The sequence below is a fragment of the Bradysia coprophila genome, unplaced genomic scaffold (assembly GCF_014529535.1).
Source record: "Bradysia coprophila strain Holo2 unplaced genomic scaffold, BU_Bcop_v1 contig_373, whole genome shotgun sequence".
NCBI lineage: Eukaryota > Metazoa > Arthropoda > Insecta > Diptera > Sciaridae > Bradysia > Bradysia coprophila.
Genome location: NW_023503632.1, coordinates 1,291,514 through 1,311,138, shown reverse-complemented (window position 1 = coordinate 1,311,138; position 19,625 = coordinate 1,291,514). Strand labels below are relative to the sequence as shown.

At 35.6% G+C, this 19,625-nt stretch overlaps 2 protein-coding genes across 8 annotated transcripts in view; one reads left to right on the top strand and one right to left on the bottom strand.

The window, feature by feature from the left end:
- The window catches only part of LOC119081920 (phosphoglucomutase-2), a 40,866-nt gene that overhangs the window by 15,122 nt on the left and 6,119 nt on the right, over positions 1-19,625 (bottom strand). The window lies entirely within an intron of this gene.
- LOC119081921 lies at positions 644-17,965 on the top strand. 6 transcript variants are annotated; one of them, XR_005088552.1, is made up of 8 exons: positions 644-933; positions 5,620-6,389; positions 6,453-6,540; positions 6,600-6,666; positions 14,987-15,139; positions 15,460-15,643; positions 15,713-16,190; positions 16,500-17,965. XR_005088552.1 is itself a non-coding variant. In XM_037191169.1 (7 exons), the coding sequence occupies exons 2-7, from the start codon at positions 5,912-5,914 to the stop codon at positions 16,120-16,122; spliced, it is 1,380 nt and encodes a 459-aa protein (XP_037047064.1). In that variant the 5' UTR covers positions 644-933; positions 5,620-5,911; the 3' UTR covers positions 16,123-17,848. The 6 variants fall into 6 exon arrangements, 5 of the variants coding, with proteins under 5 accessions (XP_037047064.1, XP_037047065.1, XP_037047068.1 ...); XM_037191169.1 differs by having other exon boundaries at positions 15,713-17,848; XM_037191170.1 differs by lacking the exon at positions 644-933 and having other exon boundaries at positions 5,600-6,389; positions 15,713-17,848.

The window sequence follows — 19,625 nt, the reverse complement described above, 5'->3', positions numbered from 1 at the left end:
CGTACCCTGTTGGTAGAGTTGACAAAAAATAGAGGAAAGAGAACTGACGTGTAAAACTTCTTTTCTTTGTTCAAAAAAACCGTGAGCGAGAAATTGATGGAGAGTGGTGTATAATAGTTCAGAAATTCAGAAGACCGCAATGTTCATTTTTCAGTCAATTTTCTGCCAAAACCATCACTTGCGATTACATAAACGTACTTATAAATACCAACAATGACACTAAATCAAACAATCACCGTTCCATCGTGACATCAAAATTATCACAATTTGCATACACAGTTTTCGGGCTTGGCACAGAATGCTTCAAAAATTGAATTTGAAGAAATGAGCGTTTCGGCGCATTCCTTTCGGTTTTACACATTCAACTCGTCAGGAGCAAATTGTATCCACAAACGACCACATACCTATGTACATAGCACATCCACCATGTGATTGTAATTTTCACCCACTTGTAACGATTTCACCACCAAGAACAAAAAACATTTCACTTTCGACTATCGTCTGGGCACGACCTAAGGAAAATTATTTCCCTGGTCACGACCTACAAAAAGAAGTATTTGGTTAACGTACGTGTTGATTTCGATTAGACGAATCAGAATTTAAGGGTACACCTTCCGATTTATAAAATATTATCGTTATTGATTTTGAGAAGTATAACAAAATCGAATTTTAAACAAGTTACAGTATTTACACTGTCTAATGCCGGTACAATAAATTGCTAATTGCATGGATTGTAATGATAAATAAAGTGTGGTCACAGCTCTCGTATTCGTTTACCGATCTACTTAAGAAATAGTTCAGTTCGAAAAAAAGACTTTGAAACGAAACTGAAATTTTAAATTCATTTAAAAGGTGTACCGCAACGTTCTCGAAGGAAATTGAGTGCTGTTCTTGGTGGTGTTAAGTGAAATTAAAAGTGCCGGATCGACTACAGTAATTATAGAATTAAAGAAATCCCAAAAGCTTTCGAATAAATAACATTTTTTTCAATAAAAGTTCCACGTAGTTCTACCACTACGCATTTGTATGGATATTAAAACAAGCAAGTGACCAATTAAAGCTTCGATACGAAACAGAATTCCAGCATTATCTACCTTTCATACAGTCATTCGTAATAATTAACTTTTTGCTCCTATATCAGAATGGATTAACATAACTGGACATTCAATTAAAAGCATTCATTTAATAGCAATTACTTTAAAGGTTTTCCGCTAGTTTATTATCATTCCGATCATGGGATTTTGTATATTTATAGTTAATGCGAAGAGAGAGCTCTATTTTATTGGTATCTCGTTTTGCGCAACGAATGGCACAATGGTGACTTATTAAATAATCGTAATAATAATTGCCGATTCGCACGAGCATCGTATGGTATTGTTAGACAACAAACATGCGTTATTTACGTTTGATATAGTTTACGAGATTTCTGGGATTCGGCGTGGGATTTTGCAATTTCATCTATATTTGATGAACTGTCATTCATTTGGCATTCATGTCATAAAAACAATATTGTTGAGTATCAACATGTATAATTATTGATGGACTCGTGACCAATAAATTCGGTCGTTGACTCGTATATAATGGTCCTTACGTGCCGTTTCCTTGTGGGCGATTTAGAATTAGTTTCTGAGTCTTTAAATTTATGGTAAATGTTTCCTGATTTTGTTTGACATTTTAGCAACGACAATTGTAATCATAAAATCGTTTACTATCTTTCTTCAAAGTGCAGGAGCTGTTTTTGGTAAAACGTATATTTTCTCATGTTTCCCCAAATTTTCCGATACAAAATCTGTTACTTCATTTGTTTTAACGTTCATTTCGCTATTTAAGACTATATTAACCGAATGTCACTGTTCTTATAGCAGAATAACCGTTTTTGAAAGGATAAGAATTTAAACTAAAGGTTTTCTTTATTTATAATTCTGATAGAACACTTGAAACCGTATAGTGCAGGTACCTGTGTTATTCCGTGCCAGGTTCTTTAAGATTTTTCTTTGTTTCATGTTGTTTGCCATGAAAAGTTTTGTAACAAAATTTTCCTGTGTTCTGGGATAGGGAAGACAGTGGACCATGAAGACGTCACTAATATTTAGGAACTGACCTCTGGTTACTTCAAACTTGTTAAAAGTCCAAATTTTAGACGAAGAAATGGCTAAAAACGTCAGAATTGTCCTAGTGTCCTTGGATCAGTAACACCTGCAACAGTCACAAAAATTATTTCATCGAGGAACGGGACCAGTAAAGTAATTATTCACACGAAAAGCTTTCGTAAAGTAAAGGTAAATTGTAATTTTCATAGCGAAAATCGTCACTAACACAAAAGTTGTCTGCGCAAGAAACACTGAAAGTAGTATCCCAAGCTATAGCTAGGTGCCTTTAATTGATCTAGGGCATACATGACTTTTCCAAGCCATATCTCAGGCTCCTGACCATGGACCATGGCTGGCCGGCTGGAATCAGAAGTACTTGAATCTAGCTTTCGAATGAAATCACTTTTATGTAAAATTGATTGGAATTGGAAATGACCTGGGCTTCAAAGTTGATGAATTTTCCAGGACAATTTTTGGGGGAACCCTAGTACTGACTCCATTCCGACTCCTCTAATAAAATGTTTTTCCACAAAATATCGGTAATGAGCCCGACTTTCCAGAACAAAAGGATTTTTTTAAAAAGCTATTGTATTTTCGGAAATATTCAACTTTGAAGGTTTTCATATGAATCCCAGCTGGAGAGACAATTTTTAGGAAAAAAATATTTTGTTCCAAAACTTTTCGTGGCAAACGACATGAAAGAAAGAAGAATCTTAAAGAGCTTGGGCGTACGGAGCCTTTTTTCTACCACAACCACCTGTATTTGAAAACACTAATGCAGTACATCAAGCCAAATACTGTTCATACAATACAATGAATGTTGAAAAGTGAGAAGTAGAAACAGTAAACTGCATCAGACGCGTTAGCAAGTAATTCAAATGGTGTCATAACACATCGATGGTGTTAATTTTCTAACAAAGACAATAATAAAAATCTGTTGGCTATTTTGAAATCGATTGATATAAATAGAAATGAAAAGGACAGCAATTTCGTCCAAAGCCAAATACATTAACTTGACAGAGCGTTAATTATTAATGAAGTAAACATTATCGATTGCGTTCCCTCAACTGTCCAACTCAATAAGGAGTCAAGGTGGTAACGGTGTATGTAAATATTCTTACTCAGTCATTTAGTAATTGGTTTTAGACTTGAATTTACGGTTAAATCTACAAATTTTTGGTTTTCTTCTTCAATAGAAAACCCGATGCGAAAGAACGTTTGGATAACGTGAAAAACACGGACACAGTAATGGAAAATTTAATAACTCATTTACATACGTATAACAACTGTTTTCCAATCATGACCGCATAGTAGGGTGTCGTGACGCAAGTTCATACTGCAAAAAATTAGATTACATCTCATAACTGATGGAAATTCAGCTGACACATATTTGTTTGTCTCTCTATAGAAGCCCAGACGGAAAGCCCTAGAAACTTCAAACTTGGCATGCCGACTACTGAAGAAAGGTTAGGACGAGCGAGCGAAAAAAATTCACGCGTTTTTTGACGCGTGAAATTTGTTTTCCTGTTTGAGTCGCGGATGCGTTCGTTAAACGAGGAAACATTTTCGAAACGTTTGAAAATTGGTGGTGCAAGAAACTTTTTGACTCGGCTTTGTTATACCAGTGCCTGACTGGCTACCAAAAGGTCCTTTTTTCGTATAAACATGTAAAAGGCCTTTCGGGAATCGCCCGACTTTCCAGTATGGCCAGTCGGCACTGTAGTTTTACAGAATGAAGGTAATTTATTTAAGACAATATGTATTACAAGAAAAAAGTAGGCTAGCACTAGGTACTCAAATGATTTTTGATTTAAAAGAATCACAAGATGATATTATCAAAACGAATGTCTACAGACTCGCCAAAGCTTAGCCCCACTTCAACCAATCTCTCGAAACGTTAAAATCATAAAAAACTAGCTATACAGTTGGAGGCAGTGAGCTTGACTGTTTGTGTGGATCAGCTGAAAAACAGCTGAAGTAATTTCGTGCTGAAATTTCACTGTCTCTAACTGTAATCAAAAAATAAAAATTTCAAAAAGTTGGTGGTGTTAAGCTTTAAGCCGATGGTCACTCCAGTGAAGAGCTTATTATCTGCAAGGAAAGCTGACGATTCATAGAATGAAATAGATGTTACCTTAGAAATGGAACCAAACATCGGAGCTGATATTACTAATTTTGTAACTAAAGGACCTGCGTGATTCTTTCTCTCTTTTTAAAAGGCGCTTTTGTGTGATATGTAATTACATCCACTTTTCCATGTTCGTCTTCATTAGACACGCACTGGCCATACATAGAAATTCTCATTGTGTGAGGATGTTACAGTGAACGACATCTCAAATGTCTCACTGTCATTTTTTTCAGAGAATGTCATTGTGAATTTGCAATGACACAATAAAATTCTCAGAAAAATTTGACATTGAGACATTTGAGATGTCGTTCACTGTACTCAGTTATTTATTCGAAAGCTTTTTGAATTCTTCATTGATACTACGCAATAGGGTGGGTCGTATTTTCATTTTGTTTTTATTTTAAAAGGCCTGGCCCCAGGCTGTACTCAGAATTGACCAAGGAATCCGAAACAGCAAAAAAAAAAAAAATTTTATTCATTTTTCCCCTGCCTCTAGACCAAAAATTTCAACTTTATTTGCAAACAAAATCGGCAAATCACGACATAATACATCGTGTGAGGTATGTCTGAACAGGTAATCTAATAGAGAATTCATTGCAGAGAAGTTTTTTGATAACAAGTTGAAACAACTCATAGGAGCTTTGTTTTTGAAGCCAAAAGTTGGCAATTTTTTGGTAGAATGAAAAAGTTAAATGAACAAAAAATGCAAATTAAAAGGTTCTAATCTGGTGAAATTGATAGTTTTATACCTATTCACCCTAAATAACAATTTTCTGAGCAAATAAACGTAAATTCGTCGATTTTTGTTCATTTGACTTTTTCATTCTACCAAAAAATTGCCAACTTTTGGCTTCAAAAACAAAGCTCCTATGAGTTTTTTCAACTTGTTATCAAAAAACTTCTCTGCAATGGATTCTCTATGAGATTACCTGTTCAGACATACCTCACACGATGTATTATGTCGTGATTTGCCGATTTTATTTGCAAATAAAGTTGAAATTTTTTGTCGAAAAGTCTTACTCGGGAACACTGACAGAGTTACCCTGCCCGAGTGAAGCTGAAGAACAACAACGTTCTTATGGTATTTCATAGCTGGACTCCTCAGCTATCCACTACAGTTAGCAGCAATGTCTTCTGTTCCCAACTGCCCGAGATATCTGTCAACATTGTGTGCAATTTCATGCTACTACCCCAAAAATCAAAAATCAGTCTAGAGACAAGGAAAAAATGGATTTTTAATTTTTTTTTTGCTGTTTCGGATTCCTTGGTCAATTCTGAGTACAGCCTGGGGCCAGGCCTTTTAAAATAAAAACAAAATGAAAATACGACCCACCCTACTACGCAAACCCCATTTACAATTGTTGTACAACTCAAGTGAAAGTTGTGTACTATTATGTTCAGGTCTGACGACTAGACTGCGACATTCCAAATTAAGTTATAAAGCCTGTCAAGTGCAACGCATTTAATTGATAAATATAAAGCGAAGAACATTCACCACAGAATCGTAACATGATTCAATAGAATCTTCCAAATTGAATAGTTTGATTTGGGAAATGTAAGTGATTGGCTGTGATTCGAGGAGCAAAGTGAAGTGAGTGGAATTTTAGTATAGTGCAAAAACGACTGGCATGGCAATGCATAAAACATTTAAATTTGATTGCTAAATACTGTAATTGTAAACCAAAAACACAACATGGATGATCACGGTGACGATTATAATCATTATGTCGACAACGACGACGAACAGTTTGCTGACCATCTTGACGAACATAAAATCGTTCCCAGAGATGATCGCGACGATGTGTACAGCCTAATTCTACCGCCTAATCGGTGTACGAAGCGCTGTTTGAACACCTGTGATGTGTGCCTGTCGTTATTTGTTATCAGCCCACTTGTAATCATACACTGGCGAGGTACATGGGCCATAATGGACACAAATATGGAATACTTTCCACCGATGAATTGTTTCATCTTCGGAATGGTGTTCCATTTGGTCATTGCAATGATACGTGAGTTTTTGTACACGGAATACAAAAAGACGAAATTGCAAAAAAGAACTTGGACACGGGTCATGTGCAGATCCATACTGACGAAACTGTACGCGTATCTGTTTAGCTGGACGTGCCAGATGCATTGGCGAGGTGGCTGGGCAGTGATTGATAAGTATTTTGGTAATTTTGATTAATTTAAACTTGTTTCTCATGCAAGGAATAAATTTACTAAAATCTTCCCAGGTATTGGATGGATGCAAGGACTAACCGAGACGGCCTCTTGTTTATTTCTTTTACTCATCTTCAAGAGCTTACGAAATGTTGTGGCCCCGTAATAATTCGAATAAAATTCGGTTCGATAAATGTCATTATAATTAGCTTTACTCACAGGCCTGTATTGATTCTTACGGACACGAAGGAATTCGCTTTTGGATTTCCTACCCGCTACAGAATAGAGGTACGTACACAGTTTGAGTAGCCTCACTCTAGTCATTCAAAAAGTAGAGGAAAAACTGATTACTGTTCCGGATTCCTGAGGTTATGTGCTATACGATGGCATTTTACTTGACTAAGATCCGTCAAGTAAAAAATTAATTATTTTTCTGTTGACATTGGCTTTGTTGCAGCGGAATCTTTCAGTGAAATAGTGAATCATTCTCTATCGGTATAGTTGACATAGAATAGAAAAAAAGTGAATTGACGTCGTTATCCCCAGCCAGGGCCTGTAATCTTGAAAACGTTTTCTGCAATTTTTCACAAATTTCGTGATTTTTGAGTTCACATAAACTGTGAAAATTCGCGAAAATGTTTTCCTGATTATAGGCCCTGCATTCAAATCCGTATTGGTGCTGATTTCTTTGTAAACTTGTAAACTCTCTAATTTACTGTAATTATCTTCAAACGGATGTACATACAAGGACAGATTTTGAGATAATGTTACAGCATTCTTGTGACACTAATTTTAATTGGTCGGAGTGAAACACACTCAAGCCCATTTCGGTTGCTTTTTAATTGAATGTCTTGACAATATTCATTCATGAACGACAATTTTCATATTCTTCCGCTACGCCGAACTGATTAATATACACCGCGACGATGGATGATGTTTTATTATCGTCTTGGTTTGAATGCAAACTGACACAAAATGAAACAGCTCGATTTTGTAATTATTTTTGAAAGCTTTTTCGTCAAAATAATTTTAATTTTAAGGAAGTGACAGAGCTTTCTCCATACAACGTTTCGAGCATAATTCACAATCAACAGCAAAGCACCGTAAAGTCAATCACAAAAATATCTCTGAATATAATTCAGATAAAGAAATCCAACATTATGTCGTTTATGCTTTATTATGGTCTCTATGCTTTATTGGGAGAGCCTGCATGCATACAAGATAGCGAAAGGTAATTGACAAATTAAGTAGACTCTTTCTGTATATTATTCAAATTGAACACAATCACACCAAAAAAAAATTGCTCAGAACAATTTATGTCATACATTCATGATACGCACCACATTCTGACACACATCGATGTTCATTGAGGTAATCTTCAATGTACACAAACTCACACGAACCGAAAATGGTGTGGTGACATAGGAGGGTAACGGTGGGTTTATATTAGAAATATGATAGTCCCTTCGTATGTAAGTGATGTTTATCTGGTAGTGTCCAACCGGTAAAAAACTTGTATGAAATTTTCCGATAAACATAAAAATTTACACCAAGTGTTCTCATCTATGCGCTTACTTTTACATGAAGCGTCGGTCGTTTAGCGATCATCAAGAATTTTGAGGAAATTTTCTACGATAAGGACACCAAACTAAATGCATCCGTATAATGCGACAGATACAAAACACATACTTCTTGAAAAACGAGTCTGCCGAAGGAAAACTTTTTTTTAAATTTATGGACAAGAAGTGAGGTTCTGCGACAGTTACGATCAGAAACCTACTGAAAAACAGGTCTGCCGAAGGAAAACTCTTTTTAAATTTATTGTCAACAGGTGAAATTGTGTGATTGTTATTGATTGACCGGCTGAGAAACAAGTGTTTCGAAGGAAAACTCTTTCTGAATTTATTGACAAGAACTGAGGTTTCTGAATGATGCAACAATGTTTCTGCATTGTTGTTCAATCGGAGAAAAAAAACCTGTGAATCAACCTCACCTGTCGCAAACCGATCATGATAGCGAATTGTAATTCCTTGCCTCCAGAACAGTTCTATACAAATAAAGCGGTGCTCTCTAACTCGCTACATACTCAATACCATACACTATACCACCCGCACAATGTTTTAGTAACGGTAGTAGTTGTATACGTAGTATCAGTATTTCGACCGTGTAAACCGCATAATCTTTGCTCTTCATAACCGAATCATTTGTGAAGACACAAAAAATGTTTTTATTGTGATGCCTTCACACTGAATTATTAGCCTGATAAGAGTGAACATCATTTATATTTGACGTTAAAATCGAAACAATATAAAATCAAAGTGCTAACGGTCTTTAGTGGCTTTTTGGATACATATTAGTGCAGTTCGTGTTTCCCAGCAATGCTGAGCTTTCTGATAAATTGATTTTTTTTTTAATTCCAAGTGTGTACACAATATTATCCACAATATCATCGCGTATCAACAAGTCGATTAACTTTCATCGATGTAGTACAAAAATGAAGACGGAAAATGGAGCAATATAAACGATATTGTGTTTACGAATTTATTAACTGATTTAAAACGGGTGTGCTTACAGTGAATCGAGAAAAATAGGAAAAAATTTATTTATTGCAATTTAAATGCAATTGAACGAACTCAAGTGAAACGAAAGATCATTCCGTATGAAAGTAATGCACACGTTTATACGACTGTGAATATTGTGTTGTGTTTTCCATTCCTTGTTACTTGACAGTTTGGAAACGATTTGCTTAATTCAATTTAAGGTTCTATTGTCACACGAATTAAGCGCCTTTTTTGACTCTCAGGTGTTAGTGGGGAAAGATATGTGGAAAGTTCAGACTTTGAATTAGTCCAGAGGCTGCAGATGACGAAATTTTCCAACCCGATAAGCAGGCGTTCTTACGGTTTTAATTTTATCGGACAGTTTTGAAAGTGTGCACGGTATGCGTTAGAACTTTTTCTCTTTCGTTACGATGATAATTGACCTACCGAAAACGTATTTCGTTAAAGTTTGACGTTAAATAAGGAATGAGATCCCTTTTCGGTAAAGTTTACACAAACAACGAAGTTACCGTTACCGTCCAACTATTGGTTTGTAAATGTAAAATTAACAAAAAATTTCTTATGTTTTCTGCATTGTCATAAAACGTTAAACTTGCAAATAAATTTTCTTTGATTGATTCATATTAATAGAAAACCTAATTATTTTTCATTCAAAAATGCACGAACAAATGAAGTTTTGGTGATGCCTTTTTTGGTCTGATGACCGTTCGGGTGAGAAAATGTCTATTTTCTCCCATGTTATGACAATGTAGAAAATAGAAATTTCTCCCGCGAACCGTCAACTTTTTTTTTTTAATTGTGCAACAAATTGATGTTATTGTTTCGTGGAGAAAAACGGTCAATCACACTTTGTCCACAATTTTACGACACTTAACTTTTCAAGTTAAAATTTGCCCACAAAGTCTTACGCAAATTTACAATCCACTAAATTTGCAATAGAAACGTTCATGTTCATTCAATATTTTGTGCTCTAGCCACACAATTCGTAACATGCTTAGCTTGTGTGACACGCAATTTAAGTAAGTAGCCAGATTCATTAAGTAAAAACCGAATGAACGTAGTAAAATTGTACTCTCAAAGATTTTATCGCATCACTAAACTATACAGGGCTTGTTGATTTACCGCATTTTTAATTTCCATTGGTTGACGAATAAATTGTGCTGTAGATACAGATTACAATGACAATAAGATTAATATTTTTAAATCAAACAAAATTATAGCTAAACAAATATCGAAATTGTCTATTGTCTGAGTGTTCGCCTCTGAAAAATCGCTGGAATTATGGAAAGTTTTCTTATTTAATTAACAATGTAGTGAGTGGTTGAAAATTACGTATTAAATTGCATTTGTTAATATCGAAGACACTCGCTGCTTTTCAAATCGCTGATAATCTCTTCTAAATCTAGTTTAAAAAAATTATGAAATCATTTCTGATTTTGTGAATCGTTCATCCATTTCGCTAGAAACATGGATTTGAAGAAATTTAGTGACCATGTTAGTAGAGTTTCAACACTTCTTGAATTGGCTACTTTGACGGATATCACTGCCTTCACAGCTACCGTTGTAGCACAGCCTATTTCAAATGTCTTCAGCCCTGTCACAAATACCAGAACTTCAATCAATAGTAACTATTTATGTTGACTATCATAACATATTGATCATACTGGGCCCATAACCTGTTAGCAGAGAAGGAACTGGCTGCAACTAGCGGATGTCAAACGATATCCGGACTACAGATAAAACACCGTGTTTACCCTTCGAACTTAGGCTACTCGATCTTCCAATTCATTTGGATTACTACGTCAGTGTTATTATCAAGTGATAATTCTAATAGCCCATTCACCTGGAACTTACAAATTCTCATTGTTCATTTGAAGATTTGAATATCGATTTGATCGTACGACTAATTACAATAGGCGATACGTTTTTATATTAAATCCATACAACTGATTCTAGAAGAACCACACAACCTGTATCGCAGCTCAATATTCCATCTTTTATTGATAACTTTTCGCTGTATGTAAAGACGCAAAGAAGAGTTACTGAGAAAGTGTAATGAGCTCATAACGATCTTACAGACTGAAGGGTCACTGTTTTCCTCGCTTGTTCGTTTTTATTTATTTATTTAAAAAAAACGCAAACATGAAAATAGCTTCCTGTTGACAATTAAATTAAGAAATTGAGAACAACAATGACAGATCTCCCACTCCTAAAATGAGTTGCGTAATTTTAGAAACCAGGAAACTCGGAATATTTTTTTTAAAAGAGCGACAGTTGAAAAGTAAGGAGTTAAGATAGGAGTTTTTAGGTTTATCAAAAAAACAAAAATGACACCACAACTCTGGCAGATCGAGGGGGTAGGACAACTTTACGAAATGTATGAAAGAAAAACTTACAAATATTTCATCACTGAGATCCTATTAGATCAGGAGACGGACTACGGCATCCAGTTCTCTTTCCTCTATTCTTTGTCAACTCTATCGACAGAGTACGATTCACTATTTCACTGAAAGATGTCGCTCCACCAAAGCCAATGTCCACCCAAAAATAAATAATTTTTTACTCGACGGATTTTAGTCAAATAAAATGCCTTCGTATGGGACCTCAGGAATGCGGAACAGCAATCAGTTTTTCAATTATTTTTATATATCGGCTTGGCGATAAGAGTCTTACAAAAAGGATCGATGAAACGATAGCAAACGCATTGTCAAACCCTTATCTCCAAGATAATATTGAAAAACTGATTACTGTTCCTGAGTCCTGGGTTCATGTGCTATACAATTGCATTTTATTGGACTGAAATACGCCGAGTAAAAAATTAGTAATGTTTCTGTTGACATTAGCTTTGTTTCTTACTCTATCGCGGTAGAGCTGACAATGTCAATTTGACATAGAATTGAGAAAGGAGAACTGATGCCGTTATGAGTCGATGTAGATGGAAAACATTGTCCTAATTTATGTTCTGCAAAGGAAGTAGGAAATTCTGTTTTCACACAACCAATAATTAAGAATGAGGTGGGAGGCCTGTAATTATCAGAGACATTATTTTAACCTTTATACCAAAAGATAGGGCAAAAAAATTGTTCTGAATTTTCAATAATTGAAAGTGAAACCGTTTTCTCAGTATAAGAACTCAAATTAAGCAAATCTTTTCCAAACTTTTACTGAATCCGATAACACGAGTCAAACCAATTAACGTAAATTGATAACAGGTGTATTATAGTACAAGTGTCGCATCTACTTACAATATTGAACGAAACAATTGAAAGATTTGATGGACTTAAAGTGAAGATATAATTGAACGGTTCGAGTGCTGATATTAAAGTGTGATTTTAAGTGTCCAAAATCGACAACAGAAATCCGCAAATAAAATCCAATTGAAAGGAATGCCGCTTGTGCCAATGAATATGGATTATAATATATAACAGCGTCATTGTAGTCATCCGAGCAAATTGATTCAGTCACACAGTGAATGTTCTATCGAAAGAAAATCAAACAATGCGTGGAAGTACGGCTGGTTTGGCCGATGGTATGATAGCTACACCCGAAAGTGTTCATGCGACATTTTTACATTTCATCGACATCGTATTCTCGTCTATGGTATTAGCACCGATTGTCATTTTATATTGGCGCGGAACATGGAATCTCACCGGATTGTTACTATTTTCACATAATCCACAACTCAGTGCCATCATATCCCTGTCGGCTGGAATTTTGGGTCATTTAGTGTTTAATATATTCCAAGAAAAGTTGAAAAAGAATTTGCATCCGGATAAGCATCGGATAACTTATCTGGTATGTTCTCGAATCTATACGTACATCTACGGTTTAGCGTGCGTGAATTGCTGGCGAGGAGGATGGATACTCATGGATCATCATGTGCCACATAATTTAGCAACGATATTTACAATCACATTTGTGTCGACCATTTTTTTAGTGTTAATGAAGGGCATGCGAAATATATCCGCGACGCCCTTTGCTATATCATCGGATCATTCAAAAGACTATTTTACCGTGCCAACGATGTACAAAGTGGTGAGAACGAAATTGACTTTTTGAATAGTTTTAAATAGGTAGGAATCGCCCCCCAATCTAATGACAAACTAGAAAAAGCTTATGCTACAGTCAGAGGCAGTGAAATTTCAGCATGAATTTACTTCAGCCACTCCAACAATTATAACGGTTTATACGTCTTTATACGGTTTTACGACTACCACACGCGTGCATATAGCAGTTTCAACCCTATAAACAGTTTTGATTGTATGTGTGGATCAGCTGAAAAACGTCTAAAGCAAATTCATGCTGAAATTTCACTGCCTCTGACTGTAACATAAAGGCCAACTAAATGTTGGGTGATTATGCGCTGATTCATTCAGAGAACCGATAATACCTTACACGCAATCGTCACTAAATATTGCGTTCGAATGCACTGAAACCAAACCTGTAACGAGCTATGAACTCAGTTTAAAGATTAACTTGAAACGAATGAACGTGCAAGTTCAACACCGAAATTGTTTCAGAATAAATTCAAACAATAAATTCCACACGAAATTGGTTCATAATTGTAAATACAGCGCTACGTAATGAGAAGAAACCATAAACCATACAAGGAAGAGTTTGAGCGTCTTGAAAGCCCATTAGTTAAATTGCTTAAATTGTCACACTACAAAGACCAAGTAATTGCTGGTAAAAGGGTCCCTTCAAGAAGATCCCTTAAGTTGTATGAACCACGAATGATGAAGGCAAGTGCTTGAAGCGCATATAGATTCGTCATACGCAGGGCCAATTTTTAGGAATTTATTTTCTAAAATTAAATTAAATTCCTATAAATAGAGTCTATTATAGGCCCTGTCATAAGTTGCATTATAACTAGCGCTTGTCATCAATTTGTATATTTTGTTCCACGATAATGTTTTCAACAAGACCCAACCACGGACTTTCGTCGTCACTTGACGCAATTTTTGTACTTTTCCATTTTGCTGAATTATTCCTCATCCACAATCGTATCTGTAGATCAATCATCAATCATAAGCAGTATGATGAACATGTTCTGCGAACAATGTCTTTGACATTGATATTGATACGGAATATCAGCTGATGCGATTTGGTCGGATTCGATACGTAACAGAAATGAAATTTAGACGACCGTAGCGGCAACAAAATTTAAACAATTTGATTATGAGTTCTGTCGAAAATTACACATTGAAATGCATCAAAGAAAAAATATTTAAATTGGGGTTTAACGACCCCGATCTCGTTGAATTGGGAGATTGTGCGTTCTGCAACAGAGTGCCAATTCGATTGCTACATGCTACGTAGATAATAATATTTGTACAACAAATCCTGAGAAACTTTTACGAGACAATAGAGCAATACTACGTGTGATTACGCACGTTGTTCACTGTATCGATATCAACAGTGCAATATACCGTTCACACATATATGATTGCTATTACAGGCCTTCCACGTTGAAGAAATTTTCGTTTAATTAGAAAGTCTGAGATATCGTAACACAACGTTTGTGCATTGATCCTGACATAGCTTCGAATCTCTTCGTCGATTTTCTTGCACGACTAAGTTACAGGAAAGGGCTGTCAAATTCTAGCCTAAGTTTGCTTCAGCTGATTTTCAGCTGGGCGACTCATACAAACAAAACTGGTTATGAGTACTTACTTATACTCAAATGCGCGTGGTAGTTGTAGATCCGAATAATGATGCAAAGTCAGTCTTTTCGGTTGAAATTTGATTACCCTTTCCTGTATCCATTTTAAATGTTTTAAAAAGTAAACGGAGAGCTAAACAATTACAGCTTACGTCTAAGAGCAAGAATCGAAATATTAGGATATATGGGAGATCTGTTGCCATGTGTTTCCGTCAACAAACCGCTAGCAATTCGATTATAGTAAATATTTACAATCCTACAAATGAAATGAAAATTCATTAAATCAATTGGTGACGATGCTAATTATAGAAGTTGATAGCAGCTCTTGATCGTGAAACTAGGTCTCTTTAAATAATTTATAAAAATTACTTCCAACATTTTCTAGAGTGCCCAGGAACCTGGTCTCTACATATTAGACTGTGCGTTTTCAGTATTGGTAATCGGTACATTGGTGGTATTCGTTTGGCGAGGAACATGGGTCATATGCGATTTAGTTATTTATCCAGACGATATTCGGATGACAGCATGGGGTTCATTGGTACGTATAACGTGATACGAAACAAAAAGAATTTCTAAAATGGAAGAACTGAATTATGTAAGCCCCGAACCAACCAGAACCGATTCGAAACAATTTTGCAATGGACAAAAGACATGAAAACCTTTTGTTCCCTAATTTAAATGCACACTCACAAAAGTCGCTTTTATTTCTTAATCAATTCCAATCTCGTGTACTGGAAAAGTTTATTATTAAATTCATGTACACAGAATGGAATGTTAACCTTCATCCATTCATTTCAAATCGACGGATATTTTAGTCAGTCTCAACTGTTTCGTTTTTTCTTTTTCAAATAATTTAAGGTAATTGGTTATGGAGTAGTGGCTCTAACGTTCGCCATGCAGTCACTGATGCGATGGGCATGCGATCGTTTAAAGGGATTCTGGCGTGTAGCTGCCGCTGACATATTCCTCTTTCTCAGCTTTATCGGTACGGTTAATGTTTGGCGCGGTGTTTGGCAACTGTGTGATCTATACTTCCTAAAAGGTTGCGACGGCAACAGATTTCACATTACCGATTTGTTTCAGACTCGTTTTTCTTTACCATCTTCCACAGACTCACCAATTTTAAGCAACTCGATGACGCACAGTTTTGCATTTTTACTGTTAGCGCTACTGAATTGTTCCAATTCCGTTTTGGTGCGTGGAGTCTATATCGATGCTGAAGAGCCAGCCGGTCAATGCGTTATATTTCCCATATATTACATTCGATTATTCTTCCAAAAGGAACGTACAAAGAAACAGAAAAGACTTATAGACGCTTTAGAGAAACTAGAACACAATAAAACGACGGAAGCTTTACTGCCGGACAAAGCTAACAAAACGCCGATTATACTTCCAATGAACAATATGACGAACATTCATCAGCGATCGATGGAATTGCAGGCAATGTTGGGCGATGTGGAAAGCGTTAACGAGAAAGCACAGAACGTAGAACATTTGATATTAAGATCGGCTGAAGATTAAGTTTAATGTGCCATTTTTTCGATAAGAAGCTAACAATTTAATTTACGTAGAACTTCGAAGTGAAACAGGCATATGTGACAGTTGGGATCAACAGTCGGTCTTTTCCATCTGTCAAAGTGACGTTTAAAACGTCAAATCAAACTAAATATGTGTAATGATCGCGAATTCGTAAAATTTACTATAGCTACAAATAGCAACGCGAAGGAGAGCTAATTCAAATTATTCTTTTGTTAAGGCCATCAAACTTGACAGAAGAACAAAAGACAATTTTGAATTTTAAACGTCTACATTGTGTCTACATTTAGTTCTTTTACTGAAATAGAATTTAAAACGTCAGTTTGACAGATGTAAAAGACAGACTTTCGATCCTAACTGTCACATATAGCGAAGACATTGTGACATCATTTATACTCGTATTTATCTGAGGTTCTAAAGCCGGAAACACACGAGCAATTTTTGCGTTGATGAGGTCGACCATTATGCTACGTTTTCCATCGTAATTCGATTTGAAGGATGCGTTAGACAAACACAACACAACACAACGCAAAGTTACTTGTGTGTTTTCGATATAACAAGTCACTTCTCTCAAGGTTCTAACTTTATGTAAAACAGGGTTGGGCTGCCCTAGTCGAGCGCTAATCTTTTGTTTTGCAAAATTTCGATAATTTCGATATTTTAAGTCAAAGTTTGTTATGACGCGCAAAGACAAAGTTGTTCTGTGAAGCTGGAGTTTCGATTAAACCCGCGATAAGGGTAAATATAATATCGAAAACGAAAAGTTACGTTTGACTAGCGCAGTCCAAGTCTGAGTGTAAAAACGTTATTTTATCCTCTACTCCAATCTAAGGTGTTTTGTGAATATATAAGAAAATTGTATTATTTTTACTATTGTGTTATGTTAGGAAAACGCTCCTTTCTCTAGTCATAAAAACTTACTACTAAGGCGTGAAAAATTGGAGTATGAATTACTAATATTTTACTAATACGTGACCTTTTGTAGACAGCAAATCATCCATTGTCGACAAAGTCTGGGCTCTGGTCGTTTTAATACATGAGGAAAATAGATTTGTTAGATCAACCTGTTGAAAATACGTTTATCAAACGGACAGGCGACATTTGTACACGGTCAATATCGTCAGGAACGATATTACCGTTCAAAAATCGATATTAGTGAAAGTCAGATTTTGTGTTTTCGTCTGGAATTTCTGTTCAGAAAGTCTGACGTTCCCTATTATCGTTCCTGACGATATTGACCGTGTAGAAATGTCCCACCACCTACGATCAAACGAAGCAACAGATTCGGTAGTTATAAATGGTGATATGCTAATTGTATGTCAAGTTTAATGAAACGGTACAGCCAAAAAAAAAACAAATTTCTAATTTTAGGAGTCGTCAACATTTTTAAAACAAAAATCTTGAGTTTATAGCAACAGACAATTCAAACAATTATTTCCATATGGAATGATAGTCTGAATGCGAAATTTTTATGTAAAGAAGAGGAAGAGCCTTTAAATCTCTGCGGATTTATGGGCGAGTTTTTCGCTAAAAACTATTCTATGGAACTTCATGAAAAGTTTACGACCTTCGATCGACCTTTCTTTCGTAAATTGATGTCTTACAGAAACTTCTACTTCGTTAAGTGAAAAATGAAAATGAAATAAAAATCGGAAAACGAACAATTTGTGTGCGGAAAAAATAATTACAAAAGAACAAAACAAAAGAGAAACAAAGGGAAATTTAACTTCATATTGGCTGTGTAGTGTGCTAATAAAATGATTATAAACAAAATTCTACAATTCGAAATAGAAAAATATGATGTTAAGATGTTTAAGGGAGGTTTATGCGATAAGAATTGTATAAAGGAAATTATTTTATTGATTATATACATGAATACAAATACTCGTTTTAAAATAAAAACAATGAAGCAAACCAAAACTGTTTTCGTTTTTCCCTTTTGTCCTGATTTACATACAACCCTTACCACATCATACGTGACGTAATGACACAAGCAACGACTTTTCTGACTGTTCTAAATTTTCACATTGGACTTGAATATGGGTGTGTCCAATGAATGTCTTTTTCGCGGCCTAACAGTGCATAGAGTGATACAATGAACTAGTGACCCAAAATCGATTACAGACATTCGCTGTGTTAAGCAGACGACGTGTATAGCGTGACGGTTAATTGATATGTCTACTAGTTCATGGGAGTGCCTTTCCTGTCAAAATGATTTACTTAAAATTTCCCACAATTTTGAGGTAAATTGTTCGATTCGCTATCCCATGCGGAAAGTGGCCATTACGCATTACATACACGTTTGGGCCTCCACGGAAAGTGTTCATTACATGTACATGGGACATGTACATAGAATTTATGAGACTATCGAACTCGCTTGTCTGTTTTAAGCAACTCGCTTTGGAAAAAGTTATTTTGACTCGTGTAGTTACATACCTTGGCTTTGGCTCAGATATGCCCTACATTTGTCAAAATAACATGTTCCAAAGCGAGCTGCTTAATTACATACTCGTGAGTTTGACTCGTATAACAAAATCGACATCTCATGTAATGAACGGGTTCCGCCCCATCCAGCGTAATCTACTATTTTTAGTTTCGTTTCTTCAAATCTGGAAATGTATGATTTTGTGCTGCGACAAGCGTACCACCAATATTATTGCCTATTCTGCTAATTCGAACTACTATCGACAGATTGTTTTGCAATACATTTCACTACAAAAGGCCGCAATAGTTAGGGATCATCGCACAATGACCTCTGGTTTAAACGAATGAAGAAGGAGATTTTGTTACAAATATTAGGCGATGGTTGTTCCACATGTTGTCAACAAAAAAAAGAGTAAAGATAGTCGTATAGGAATCAAGTCACACAAATGTGTGCTTGAAAGAGTTAAGACTAGGAGCTCTTTGAATCAATAAACTTGTCCTTTTCAATGATTAATAATTTCTGGCTTCTTGTCTTGGCATCTCTAATTTCTATAGTAATACAACGTTACACTTGTACTGTGTAAAGATTGTGCGACTTAACTTTACATAATGCTGAGTAAGACGCAATAAGCCATAAAGGAACAAAGCAGTGAGACAAACAGCAAACAACTAAAAATGTTCCAATTGAACAGAAGTTCTATAATCACAGCAAAATGTTTAGGAAAAAGCAATTAAAAAAAACGTCGACCGAAACGTAAATGCATGCGTTCCATTCATAAAAACACGACTCTAGCACTTAATTCGTTCGGCATTAATAAATTATTGAGATTTAGAATTCGGAAGAGTAATAATTGAATGAGATAAATGGGCATTTGTCTGTATTCAACTATATGAAATTAAACGATTAATAAAGCTATAAAGCAGGATGTGACATATTTGCCAATGATTAATTGTATGTTTTGATTACGATTCACAGCATGTTGCCAATTTTGTAAAATGAAAAACCAGACCATTTACTCTACACACAGCCTATATATTCGGAAAACGATTTTTTTTTTCTCTGT